Source organism: Hypanus sabinus, chromosome 10 (assembly GCF_030144855.1).
Source record: "Hypanus sabinus isolate sHypSab1 chromosome 10, sHypSab1.hap1, whole genome shotgun sequence".
NCBI lineage: Eukaryota > Metazoa > Chordata > Chondrichthyes > Myliobatiformes > Dasyatidae > Hypanus > Hypanus sabinus.
Genome location: NC_082715.1, coordinates 38872854 through 38885538, shown reverse-complemented (window position 1 = coordinate 38885538; position 12685 = coordinate 38872854). Strand labels below are relative to the sequence as shown.

Sequence of the window (12685 nt, the reverse complement as noted above, 5' to 3'; positions counted from 1 at the left end):
CTTTAGCCTCTGGGCCTGATGTGACTTTCAGTGAAATCATGATGAATTAGTAGTTTCACATGATAAGCCTGTATTTTTTCACACCCTCAGAAAACCTTTAGTTAATGAAGTATAACATTCTCTGAATAAATATATGTAGTTGCTTTGTCATTGTCACACTTTCACAGTAATTGGCATGCGGCTGTAATTTCTAACTTTGTGCCTGAAAGATCTGGCTCTAATTTTTACCACATGCCCCTAGTCCCAGATCACCAAGCTGCAGAAACAATTTCTCTCTCCATCTTCGATCCTCTTAGTAGCTTTGAAATTGATTGAATCAGGAAATACAGCTATTGTTTCTGAAATCTCACCTTTTAACCTGATATTATTCAAATAAGCTTGCACTGTATTCCCTCCACTGACATTGTATGTGATGGTAACAAAGACCGCAGCATATGACCCAAGTCTAACAAACGTGACTCAGTCTGCATCATAGCTGTTGTTCATCTGCATGAGATGTTCAAGCTGATTCAACAGTTTTGTACACAAGAAAAAGCAGGTTTCTAGCAACAGGCATTGTATTATAAACAAGCCAGCGAGCTTGGATGATCAGTCCTTCAAAACAAAGTAAAACTGCAGCAAGGGAACAGAAGACAAACATGGAATCCAGTTCTCTAAATTACCCATGGCTGGCTATTGGGATTCAGTACTGGGGATGCTGCTAACTTTTCTGAATTTGCTTCATATCTTATTAGTACTTTGTTGGAACTTCCTTACTTAACCTACCATGTTTTTCTAATATTTCCTATCATCACCCAGCTCCAGAGCTGCTTTTGTGGGTTTAAAATTAGGCCGGGAAAATTGATATTTTTAACGGGGGGGGGGGGGCACCAGATCTGCTGTGTAAAGCAAGAACAGACTGAGAGTTGGAGACATAAGAGACTGCAGATGCTGAATTATGGAGTAAAAAATTAAACTGCTGGAAGATCTCCGTGGGACTGGGCAGAATTTCTGAAGACAAAGGGTTGACATCCCATATCAGGAATGAGCTTGTTGAGGAAGGTGGCCTGTATATGAAAATGAAAGGGAGGGAGGAGACAGAAGCTAGTAGGTGATAAACGGAACGAGATTTGGAGTTGTGTGCAAAGATGATGGGCAGATGGAGCAAAATTGGAGTGGAGGTTGGGGGTGGGGGGGGGAATGTGGAGGTCGAGGTGGAAACAGGTAAGCAATTCCCATACCAAACTGACCTCTGCCATAGTAAGTCCAAATGCCAACTAGAGGAATAACACCGTAAAGCCCAATGTTATGAACATAGTTCCCAGTTTCAGATAGACCATGCATCCATGGTCTACTCCTTTCTCACTTCCACCAGTCCACCCAGATACTGTCTTTTATTCACCTTTCCTATCCCCTCACCCACCTGGTTACATATACCCTTCAAACTTTCATTTATTACCTACCAGCCTCTGTCCTGTCTCTCCCCGGCACGCTCTCACCCATTTTCATCTGCCTAATCTTTCCTATATCACCTTTATTGGTTTCAACCTATTGCCATATACTGGCTGTCCTTCCCCTACACTCTCACTCCTGATGCAAAGACTCAACCCAAATCATTGACCATTCATTTGCCTCCATGGATAATGAGATCTTCCAGTAGCTCGCGTTTTTTTTTGCTGCAGGCTGAACATTGCATCAACAAAGGACATTGCTGTTTGTGCAGCAGCTGTGGGGTAAAGTATGGACTGTGGTTGGGGGTGGAAATGGAGAATGTGGAGGGGAGATCTCCACAAGAGTTAAGTGACTGAAAGCCTGAAAATTATGCTGAAGCATGGTCTAGGGATCATGGTCCAGAGAGTTACAGGGAAATTGTTAGTTTATATTTTGAGGTGTCCTGATATCTTCCCACATTAAATTTGTGGCTAGTGTGGAGGGCTGTCAGAGCTTACAGCAGGACATCGATTGGATGCAAAAGTGGGCTGAGAAGTGGCAGGTGGAGTTCATCCGAGATAAGTGTGAGGTGGTTCAATTTGCTAGGTCAAATATGATGGCAGAATATAGTATTAATGTTAAAACTCTTGGCAGTGTGGAGGTTCAGAGGGATATTGGGGTTCGTGTCCATAGGATACACAAAGTTGCTATGCAGGTTGACAGTGTGATTACAAAGTCATACAGTACGTTGGCCTTCATCAACTGTGGGATTGAGTTCAAGAGCTGAGAGATAATGTTACGGCTTTATAGGACCCTGGTCAGACCCCACTTGGAGTACTGTGCTCAGTTCTGGTTACCTCACTACAGGAAGGATGTGGAAACTATAGAAAGGGTGCAGAGAAGATTTACAAGGATGTTGCCTGGATTGGGGAGCATGCCTTATGAGAATAGGTTGCGTGAACTTGGCCTTTTCTCCTTGGAGCAACGGAGGATGAGAGGTGACCTGATAGACATGTATAAGATGATGAGAGGCATTGATCATATGGATATGGATATGGATATGGATATGGATAGTCAGAGGTTTTTTTCCCAGGACTGAAGTGGCTAACATGAGAGGGCATAGTTTTAAGGTGCTTGGAAGTAGGTACAGAAGGGATGTCAGAAGTAAACACGAGGAAATTTGCAGATGCTGGAAATTCAAACAACACACACAAAATGCCGGTGGAACACAGCAGGCCAGGCAGCATCCATAGGAAGAAGCACTGTTGACGTTTTGGGCTGAGACCCTTCAGCATTTTGTGTGTGATGTCAGAAGTAAGTTTTTTAAGCAGAAGGTGGTGAGTGCGTGGAATGGGCTGCTGGCAACGTTGGTGGAGCTGGATACAATAGAGTCTTTTAAGAGACTCTTTGATAGGTACGTGGAGCTTAGAAAAATAAAGGGCAATGGGAAACCCTAGGTAATTTCTAAAGTAAGTACATGTTCGGCACAGCATTGTGGCCCAAAGAGTCTGTATGGTGCTGTAGGTTTTCTATGTTTCTACCTTTCTAAATTTCAACTGCCTGCCTAATTGTTTTAATTCATTTCAGTGTGTCACTTCTGCATTTGTTGTTGATTCTATTGGCATCATGTGTTACTATTATCAAAGTTGACTATACGAGTTTGCATAAGTTAGAAACTCCACTCAACCCGACACTGTACTCTGGGATGCTACCCACTGAACATCATTACCCACTCCAGGCAAGAAAATTATTTCTTAAATGGTGAGAGATTAATTGATGCTCCGATGGACCTATTGTTCTAAAACGCCGTTCATTTAAGTTAACATGTTCATGAAGAAAAGTTAGGAAGGCAAATATTAGAAGATAATTTATGAATGAGAGCAAGGAGATCTCTCTGCAGTCATGCAGAGCTTTGGTGAAACTGCATCTGCAATACTGCAGATAGATCTGGTCTCCATAACCTAAAGCTGTGCAACACATTTTGGGATGGCAAGTTATTCTTTGCTGGCCTGTACTCTGCTACGTTTGGAAGCACAATCGTTTGTCTCATTGAAACCTATGACATTCTTTGGGAGTTTTACATAGTGAATGCAGGGATGATATTGCCCATGACTGTCTGACTAGAACCAGGGACCACTGTTTGAAACTAGAAACAGTCATTCAGGGCAGAGTTGAAAGGGGTTCCTTCAACCAGAGCATAGTGAATCTTTGGATTTCTCTATCCTGGGGTGCTGTGAAGGCAGAGTATTCTAATAAGTCAGATTTGGTCAGATCTCTGTTTATTAAGGGAATTGGAAAAGTTAGCAGTAAAAGATCAGCCATGATCTTATTGAATGATAGAGCGGGCATGATGGGACTGGCTGTAAGATCAATTCCTGCTTCAACTTATGCTCTTATGTTTCAACTTATTGCCTTTAAACTATTCTTCAGCTAGTGTTTGGGTCATGGCACCTTCTCATCCCAGCAAGAAATGCTCTGAATTGCCTTTTAGAAGTAAAAGTACTTGTTGGTTTTTCAATATCCTGTTTGGCTTTGCTGCAGATTTCTGGGCCTAGCTTGATCTTCCTTAAATTTCATATATACTCATAACTCTTATTACATTGAGCTACTAATGCTGCATATCACAACCAATAAAAGCTTAGAATGGAATATTGCTAATGTAGGCAGTGACATTACAAGGAAATATATAGTTGTTATCTATAAATAATTGTAAAAATGTTACAAGTCACATGAAGTCTCTTCTCGTCAGCTATGTCATTTTGTATGTTACTTGTTCAGCTCACTGTACTGAATTGGACGATGCTGTAATCCACTGCATAGAATTTCACAGAATAGAAACAGGCCATTCTGCTCAACATACCTGTACAACATACATGATACATTGCCTGTTCTATTTATTATAAATTACTATGATTGCACTCTGCGCATTTAGATGGAGACGTAACGTAAAGATTTTTATTGCTCATGCATGTGAAGGATGTAAGAAATAAAGCCAACTCAATTCAAAACAATTCAAGTAATTATGCTATGGAAAATTCTCCGCTATCTCCTTCCCATTTTATCAACCTATCTTTTCATTTCTTTCCCACCTTTTCTTTGAACCTATTCAAAGCTTCACAGATGCAGGAGAGTTAGTGATACCTGCACCAGTTATAGTTATAGTTATGAAACTGGTGTTCCCCTCTCAACAATACCTGTTTCAGGGAGACTCAGTCTGTTCTCAACTTCTTGAGAACCACAATAGATTCTTCAATAATAATTCTAATAAAATTATATTGGATTTTTCGCAGTAACTGCTGGCCTGTGAATACAGCTTTGATTGAGTCTGGCACTTATTGCCTTTCCCAACCACATTAATGAACAGATCAGTTGTGATTCATTATACAGAATGTATTTCCAGCCCTGCATAAGATTGCTTCTGAATATTTTAAAGTGTTGGGTATTTCTTGTCTGAAATAGCTTCTGAAACACAAACAGAAGACACCCACATGTTAGCTTTAGAACTGATCGATCAATAATGCTATTTGTTTAATATATTAAAGCTATGGATTTCTAACCACCTTTCAGTGTTCCACAGCATAAGAATTAAGTCAAGGAAGTCAAGGATGATGGTTATTTGATTGATGTTCACATAATCTGGAGTCATCCGAAATGTTCCAAGTATCATAATACATCGTGGATTTTCATTGTGTGATGGAATTAACAGGAAAGTTTGCAGAAAAATATCATGTTTTCATTTTGATAGGTGAAAGAAGAATGTCGACTTCTAAATGCTCCCCCTATTCCACCACGGGGTACTATAGGCGTTCTGGCGCCTAGCCCACCGGTCCCCCCTCGGTTTGCAAAAGCACAGCTCCAGCAGGCCCATTCACCAAGCCCTAGCCTGTCTTATTACTCATCTGGTCTTCATGACATGTAAGTGGCTCTCAGTTGAATTACAATTTATCGCAAGTAATTTAAAACAGAGAATGTAAACCTTGTGAGATACTGTATATATTTGACTAATCCTAATTTTTAAGAAGAATTTTTAACATAATCATTACCATCCAAGCATGAATTTTCCTTGCCTTGACTCATCTTTAATGTAAAATTCTGTATCTCTAAACCAACTGTTATTAATAATCTTGTGTATGTGTGCATTTCCTGCCCACAGAATGTTACCTCATTTTGGTACTGCTATCATGTCAACAATAAAAATAAATAATTTATTGTGAGCTCCTCTATTTAAACAATTGACTTCCATCAGTGGAAACACAGAAGTAGTGTTAGGTGCAACATTTTAAAAACATCCATTTGGAGGAATGGAACTCAGCACTAGCAGTAGTTTATTTTCAGTCCCAGATATGTTGACTGACTGTAATTAAAAGAAGGTTAAAAGGTTGGCTTAAACTGAAGTTGACGGTTTTATATAGTAAAACAATAAACTGTAATTCACAGTCCTTCTTCACTATTGTCAACAGATTTTGAAAATATTTTTCTGAATATCTTAAATTTTATGATTATGCAAATTGGCAGATAATAAATCAGTAATTTTTATAACTTACTATTTTTACTCTTTATTCAGGTTTGTGGAGAAGTTTACTATTGCACTGAACTCTGAGAGCAGTTTCCACTTATTTTCCAAAAATAGTGTACCGACACTGACATCCTAGGACCTTTTTTGTTGCAATAAATAAACTCAGTGGCCTCTTTATTAGGTACACCTGCTCATTAATGCAAATATCTAATCAGCCACAAACAAGAGAAAATCTGAAGCAACACACACACAAAATGCTGGAGGAACTCAGCAGGCCAGGCAGCAACAATGGAAAAATGTACAGTCGATGTTTCAGGCTGAGACCTTGCAGCAGGACTCAGCTAATCATACGGCAGCAACTCAATGCATAAAAATATCAAGCATGCTCAAGAGGTTCAGTTATTGTTCAGACCAAGCATTAGAATGGGGAAGAAATGTGACCTAAATGACTTTGACTGTGGAATGATTGTTTGTGCCGGACAGTGTGGTTTGATAATCTCAGAAACTGCTGATCACCTAGGATTTTCATCACAACAGTCTCTAAAGTTTACAGAGAATGGTGAGGAAAAAAAAAGACCGAGCAGCCGTTCTGTGGGTGAAATTGCTGTGTCAACGAGATAAGTTGGAGGAGAATGACCAGATGGGTTCAAGCTGACAGGAAGGCAGGCGACAGTACCTCCAATATCCACGCGTTACAGTAGTGGTGCAGAAGGACATTCTTGACATACAGCACATTGAACCTTGAAGTGGATGCTGCCGCAGAAAACCACACCAGGTTCCACTCCTGTACCTAAGAAAGTGGCCATTGATGTAGATGAAAAAGAGGAACCCTGAGAGCTGAAGCCAGAAATGATCTTCAACTGTGTGATTTAATCACCTGCAGTATTTTAAAGGGCCAGGTGTAATAAAAGTGGAATTTGGTTAAAAGCAGTTGGAATATGCAGGAAAATTAGATTCAGGGTGCATGTGCCCTGAATTCTTGCAGGTGGAAAAGCTGCTTTCAAAAAAGCTGAGGAAGCTGGATTTGCCAGACGTGATTAACCACTAAAGCCCTGAAATGAGTTTGAGTTCAGTAAAAATAAGTTAGAGACTGACAGATAGCTGAGCCAGATATGACAAATCAATTCTTCAGTGATCTAACCAGACAAAGCATCATTAAAAGACACAAATCATATAGAATCTGCTTAGAAGTAGAGATATGTTATTTTTCTTAGTAAGAGCTGTATTAGATCTGTTTAGATATGGCATAATGCACTTCAGCACTGACACTCATTTCTTCAGTAGATGCCCACATAAATGGCCAATTTAATGACAAATAGGCTCTCCTTAAAATCACAAATTCAATTTTAAAATGCTTAAGACATATTTTCTGCAGTTGTGCTTCCTGTTATGTACATTAATTATTTCTTGTACTGTACGTGATTTAACACGACAGGCAATTTCTCTGGCCCTTGAATCTCTAGCAATTACTGTCATGGTTTGCACTGTGGGATATTTACCACCTGATGCTTATAAATGGAATATCTCTTTCAAACAATAAAGGCAATCTGTGGTACAGAATTTTATAATCAGCAAGTCTAAAAAAAAGTACCCAGCCATAATGTATCTGAAATAATGCTTCTCATGCAATAAACAAACAGCTGATACAAAGGTCAAAGGCTGCTGAATATCACAGTGCTATGCTTGAGATTTGTCGAGAGCTGCTCAGTGGTATCTGTGAGAAAGCCCAATATACAAACAATTCCACAATAAGAGAGGTGTTCGTACAAAAGTGCAAGCTTGACAGTTGAAGACTAAAACAATGGGAAATAATTTAAATGTTTCAGACCAGTTAACATAGTAAATATTATAGAGAAATGTCTTTCTGTACAAATTTATGCTCTCAAAAGTAAGCTCATAATGAATGACGGATCCCTACCATACTAAGCAGCCTGAAGACCCACAATGATTTACGAACAGCTTCTTCTTCATCAGATTTCTGAAGAATTCATGAACACTTGTTATTCCTTTAATTTTGCACTATATATTTATTTAGTAATTTAAATATCTTTGCACTATCCTACTGCCGCAAACAACAAATTTCATGTCATATAAGCTGGTGATAATAAACCTGATTCTGATTCTAAATTTGTGTTGAGGAAGGGAATGGCCACATTTTACTTCAACATTAACTTCACAGTAACCTTGACAATTCATTGTACATTATTTACGCCTTGAACTTGCCCAGGAGTGTTGTCTGGAAATCAACTGTACTGATAACTTTTAACAACACAGTATTTTTGATTAGATTTACCTTCACCAGAGAAGACAGACAATTGAAAAAGATATTCAAAAAAACTGCAGATGGGGAAATTGGAAATAAAAATAAGGCTAGAAACCTTCAGCAAGTCAGGGAGGAGGTTTTATTTGTCCCATTGTTTTAGCTAATGAGATTTTAAAAATGATTTCACTTTTTTTTCTTTTCTGTCTTTTCAATCCACAATCTTAATTTCCCTCATTTCCTCTATTTGTGTCTCTAATTTGATGATGAATGCACCTCCTCGAATTCTTTGATTATTTTGAGAACTTTAGATTTGATTGGCTCAGCATGAATTTCACATATCCCAATGCCTTTGCTTTCCTCTCCCACTATCAGTTGTTGTTTCCTTTATCTCCAGAGGTAAAAATTTTGGACAGGAAAATGTCTTATTTACAAGGTAATTACAAGATGCAGCTCCTTTTAGCAACAAAAGCAATGGCATCCTAAGTTTTGATGCATACTGTGCCCACGGTTCAGTGTTGAATCAATGCAAAATCAAATCTACTTAAAAAGTAAAATCCAATATTGAAGGTTAAATTCAGCAGCTGGCTGTGATTTCTTGCCATCGTGATATAATGAAACAAGAGCCACCGAGAATTTATTAACTTGCTAAATGCCATGCCACCTTTGTTGCCATGTTCATGCTTGTTTTTTTGTGATTCATGGTTTCCTCTCACAGTTGTTTTTTGTTGTCAGATGCATTAACGAGCCATGTTTCCAATACACCCTCCATTCATTTCCTTCTGCTTTCAGGTCTGGAACGCGCAGTGACAGCTGTTCACCATCTCCAGACTCATACTCCCTTTACTGCTATCCATGCACGTGGGGTGACTGCAAGACTACGGATTCTTCCAACCGCCCACTGTCGGGGAATATTTCATCAAATATCCAGAATGTACAGACTTCCTGGTCCGACCAATGGGGATATTCAGACAGTGTTCAAAGTGTGATCAGTGGGCGATCCACACCGAAATTATCTGGAGATACCACCTTCAGAAGTTATTATAGTTGTCCCCGATTGAAGCCACCAAGTTCCCAGAAACGGTTTGCCCCTTTTGGGGCATTGAATCCATTTGCCAACTCTACCTACTCGTCCAGTCCATCAGCAACAGATTGGTTGGAACCTTCTGATTATTACAAGTCTCCATCTGTTACGTCGGAGCACTTTGATTCAATTGACCTTACTGTCAGCCGTAGTACCTCTCCTGATCCAGCCTCTGGAGATCCGAAGTACAATCAGGAGTACAGGCACTGTGCACAGGATTCACTGTACAAACAGTCTGAGAGCATATCGTATCCCGTCCCACCACCACGGCCTCCGAAAGTCTGTGATTCAGACAACATCATCATCCGGAGTACAGCTTCTCTTTCTCCCACTGTTGTACGAGGTGCTGAGGGTGGTATCACAAGGGTCTATCTCACCCAGGGTGTTATTGAAGTTCCTCCAGCATCATCAAGGAGTAATGCAGAGATAGCTGTCACCCTTCCTTCATCTAATACACCAGTTATGCCCAGACTAAACGGTAGTGACCTGTACTGGCACCCACCGTCTGACTTATCTACTCTTTCGATGGAGGAAGTCTCCAAATGCCTAAGATTCATTGGCCTTTCAGAGGATGTGGTAACGTTCTTCATCCGTGAGCGCATCGATGGAAATATTTTTGTTCAGTTGACTGAGGAGATTTTATCTGATGATTTTAAACTCACAAAACTACAAGTGAAAAAGATCATGCAGTTTATCAAAGGCTGGAGGCCGAAGATTTAACCTAATTCCTTGTTTAGCTAAGTGGGTTAAGGTTTAACTCTTTAACTCATAGGAGGACCTTCAGTTTTAAAGACTTTCTATGAACATCACTTCCAGATGTTTAAAGTACAAATTATTTGTTGGCAGTTTATGTAGTGCAGTGTGAAGTATGTGTTATTAAATTGTATCTTTTGTAGCTGACATTGTACTCTTCGCTGTCCTTTGCCTTCAGATTAAGTGCACAATTTGGTAGGTGCAAATATGAGTTAAAGAGTTAAATTATTGCTGAACTGCGGTAAATGCTGCCTTATTGGAACTTGAATAGTCTAGATTATGGAAACTTCAGCCTCTGTTTATTCAAACTCCTCCTGTTTCCATAAATGTTTAAAATGCTTCCACAATGGAATGCTGAAATACAATTTCCATTTCTTTTAATCAGTTAACTCCTACTGTTAGTGTTACTGAGGATGAATTAGATTAATGGTGGATAAATTCCTTCTATCATTGAACTAATAAAACAGTGGGATTCTATTAAAGAAACAGTTTGTGTTACCTACAATTTTTTTCTGCATCTGTGGATTCTACAGTCTCTCCCTAACGAACAAAAAAGGACAGCCTAGGAAATTTATCATAGTTGTTGAAATATATCTGGTATAGCATGTAGTTGTTATTGAAAGCTAGAAGAAGAAGAAGAAAAGGGCACACACATGTGAGAATAGTGCAGTACTCTTTATTGTAGTACATTACATATGCCTATAATTTAGAACATTGTTTAAGCCAGTAATTTGATCTAAAAATGTACCATACTAAACACTACTGTCTTAAATCTGTATAGTCTGTTATTTGTGGAAGACAGCTCTTAATTATACTGGTTAATAGTTTTGGTTTCTTTCAACTAATCTTTTTTTTTGGAATATTTCTGTATATTTATGGACAAGTAAATTTTCTCACTGTAGATGTTCATGTTGATATAATTTTTTTAACAATGAAATTTGATAATACTGCAATTGTACGGAAATGCCCGTTTATGCATAATTTAATTGATACAAACCAATACAGATAATACATGACAAAATTAATGATGGATACTTTCGCTGCTTTTCTGTCTGAACCTTTCTATTTGCACATAACAGGCTTTGTTTTACTTGCAGAAATACTAGCACCTGAGATGTTTTCTCTGACCCTATTATAGTCTTCCATGTTCTTCATGTATGGTTGCTGGGGAAGTATTGTCATCTTTTTATTGTGTCCACAGACAAGTCCATACATGGCCCAGCCAGAACTGCATACATTTTTGCGCCATGTTGCTGAATTTGGCAAGACCTGCAACAGTACAGGGTTCCTCTAGCAATGGACATTGCAGGAGATGTTGCATAGTTTGTGGCTCTGTTCCACATTCACAAGTTGTCGGGCTGGTTGTACATCCCCATTTGCTTAGTGACAGCTTTGAACGACCTACACCAGTCCTCAGTCTGTTCAGGCACTTCCAGGTTGCCCAGTTGCAATTAGCTCCTGGGGGGAGGCTTTCATCCGGTGGAATTTCCATCGTTGGGGGCTATTTGAGACTGGTGAGCCGGTCTTTCCACAAGGCGATGCAAGCTTCAGATGGGGTTGATTGTAATAGAGCAACACTGTTCATGAAGCTCCTCCTTGACATTAGGTGTACGATCACGTAGAGGGTGCCTCTCATCTGATGTTTGACGGTGTCGTTCTTTCTTGCTGGTTACCGGTATTGTCATAGCTTGAGGTGATTTGGCAGATATTTTCCTCACAGATCCTCATTTGTTGCTCTAGAAATAAAGCTGTTTTGGTTAGGCTTGACAGTATTCTACTCAGAGGATTGGTCCAAATTAATCTAATGACTTGTCCATACATAAAGCATCGGCTATTTGTTTATGTTGATTTCAGGATTCAAACAGGTTATTTGCTTCAGTTAAGCCAGCAGAGCGTCTAAATTTGCACTGCTTAAAACCAGCCTGCACCTTCTGGACAACAGGTCGTACAGTGAACCCTTAACTATCACGGGATACATTCCAGAAGCGGCTGTGAATTCTGGTCATTCCCTTCTGACTCGTGCAGAGCTGAATGAGTTTTTATTTGCTGGAATGTTTAACTCGAATCCTCTCAAAATAGTGAATCAGGTAAATGTTCTCCTTTTGTTGAGACTGTTGGTAGGACATCTAAAACTTAGTAGTAGAATAACGGGCTGAGAAATGCCTTGGGGATTTCCTTTACCCTGCCCACCAAGGCCTTCTCATGGCCCCTTCTGGCTCTCCTAATTTCTTTCTTAAGCTCCTTCCTGCTAGCCTTATAAACTTCTAGATCTCTAACATTACCTAGCTCTCTGAACCTTTTGTAAGTTTTTCTTTTCTTCTTAACCATATTTACTACAGCCTTTGTACACCACGGTTGCTGTACCCTAACATAACTTTCCTGTCTCATTGGAACACTCCTATGCAGAACTCCTCACAAATATACCCTGATCATTTGCCACATTTCTTCTGTACCTTTTCCTGAGAACACCTGTTCCCAATTTAAAATTCAAAATTCCCACCTGATAGTCTCATAATTCCCCTTACTCCAATTAAACGCTTTTCTAACTTGACTGTTCCTATCTCTCTCCAATGCTATTGTAAAGGAGATAGAATTATGATCACTATCTCCAACATGCTCCCCCAGTGTGAGATCTGACACCTGACCAGGTTCATTTCACAAC

At 39.4% G+C, this 12685-nt stretch overlaps 1 protein-coding gene across 1 annotated transcript in view; it reads left to right on the top strand.

The window, feature by feature from the left end:
- Positions 1–10783, top strand: part of gareml (GRB2 associated, regulator of MAPK1-like) — a 148953-nt gene extending 138170 nt beyond the window's left edge. Inside the window, exons 5-6 of the mRNA XM_059981246.1 lie at positions 5156–5325; positions 8979–10783. Coding sequence (XP_059837229.1) covers positions 5156–5325; positions 8979–9990 — 1182 coding nt within the window. The 3' untranslated portion in view covers positions 9991–10783. The remainder of the gene's footprint in view (positions 1–5155; positions 5326–8978) is intronic.
- The last annotated feature ends 1902 nt before the right edge of the window (positions 10784–12685 follow it).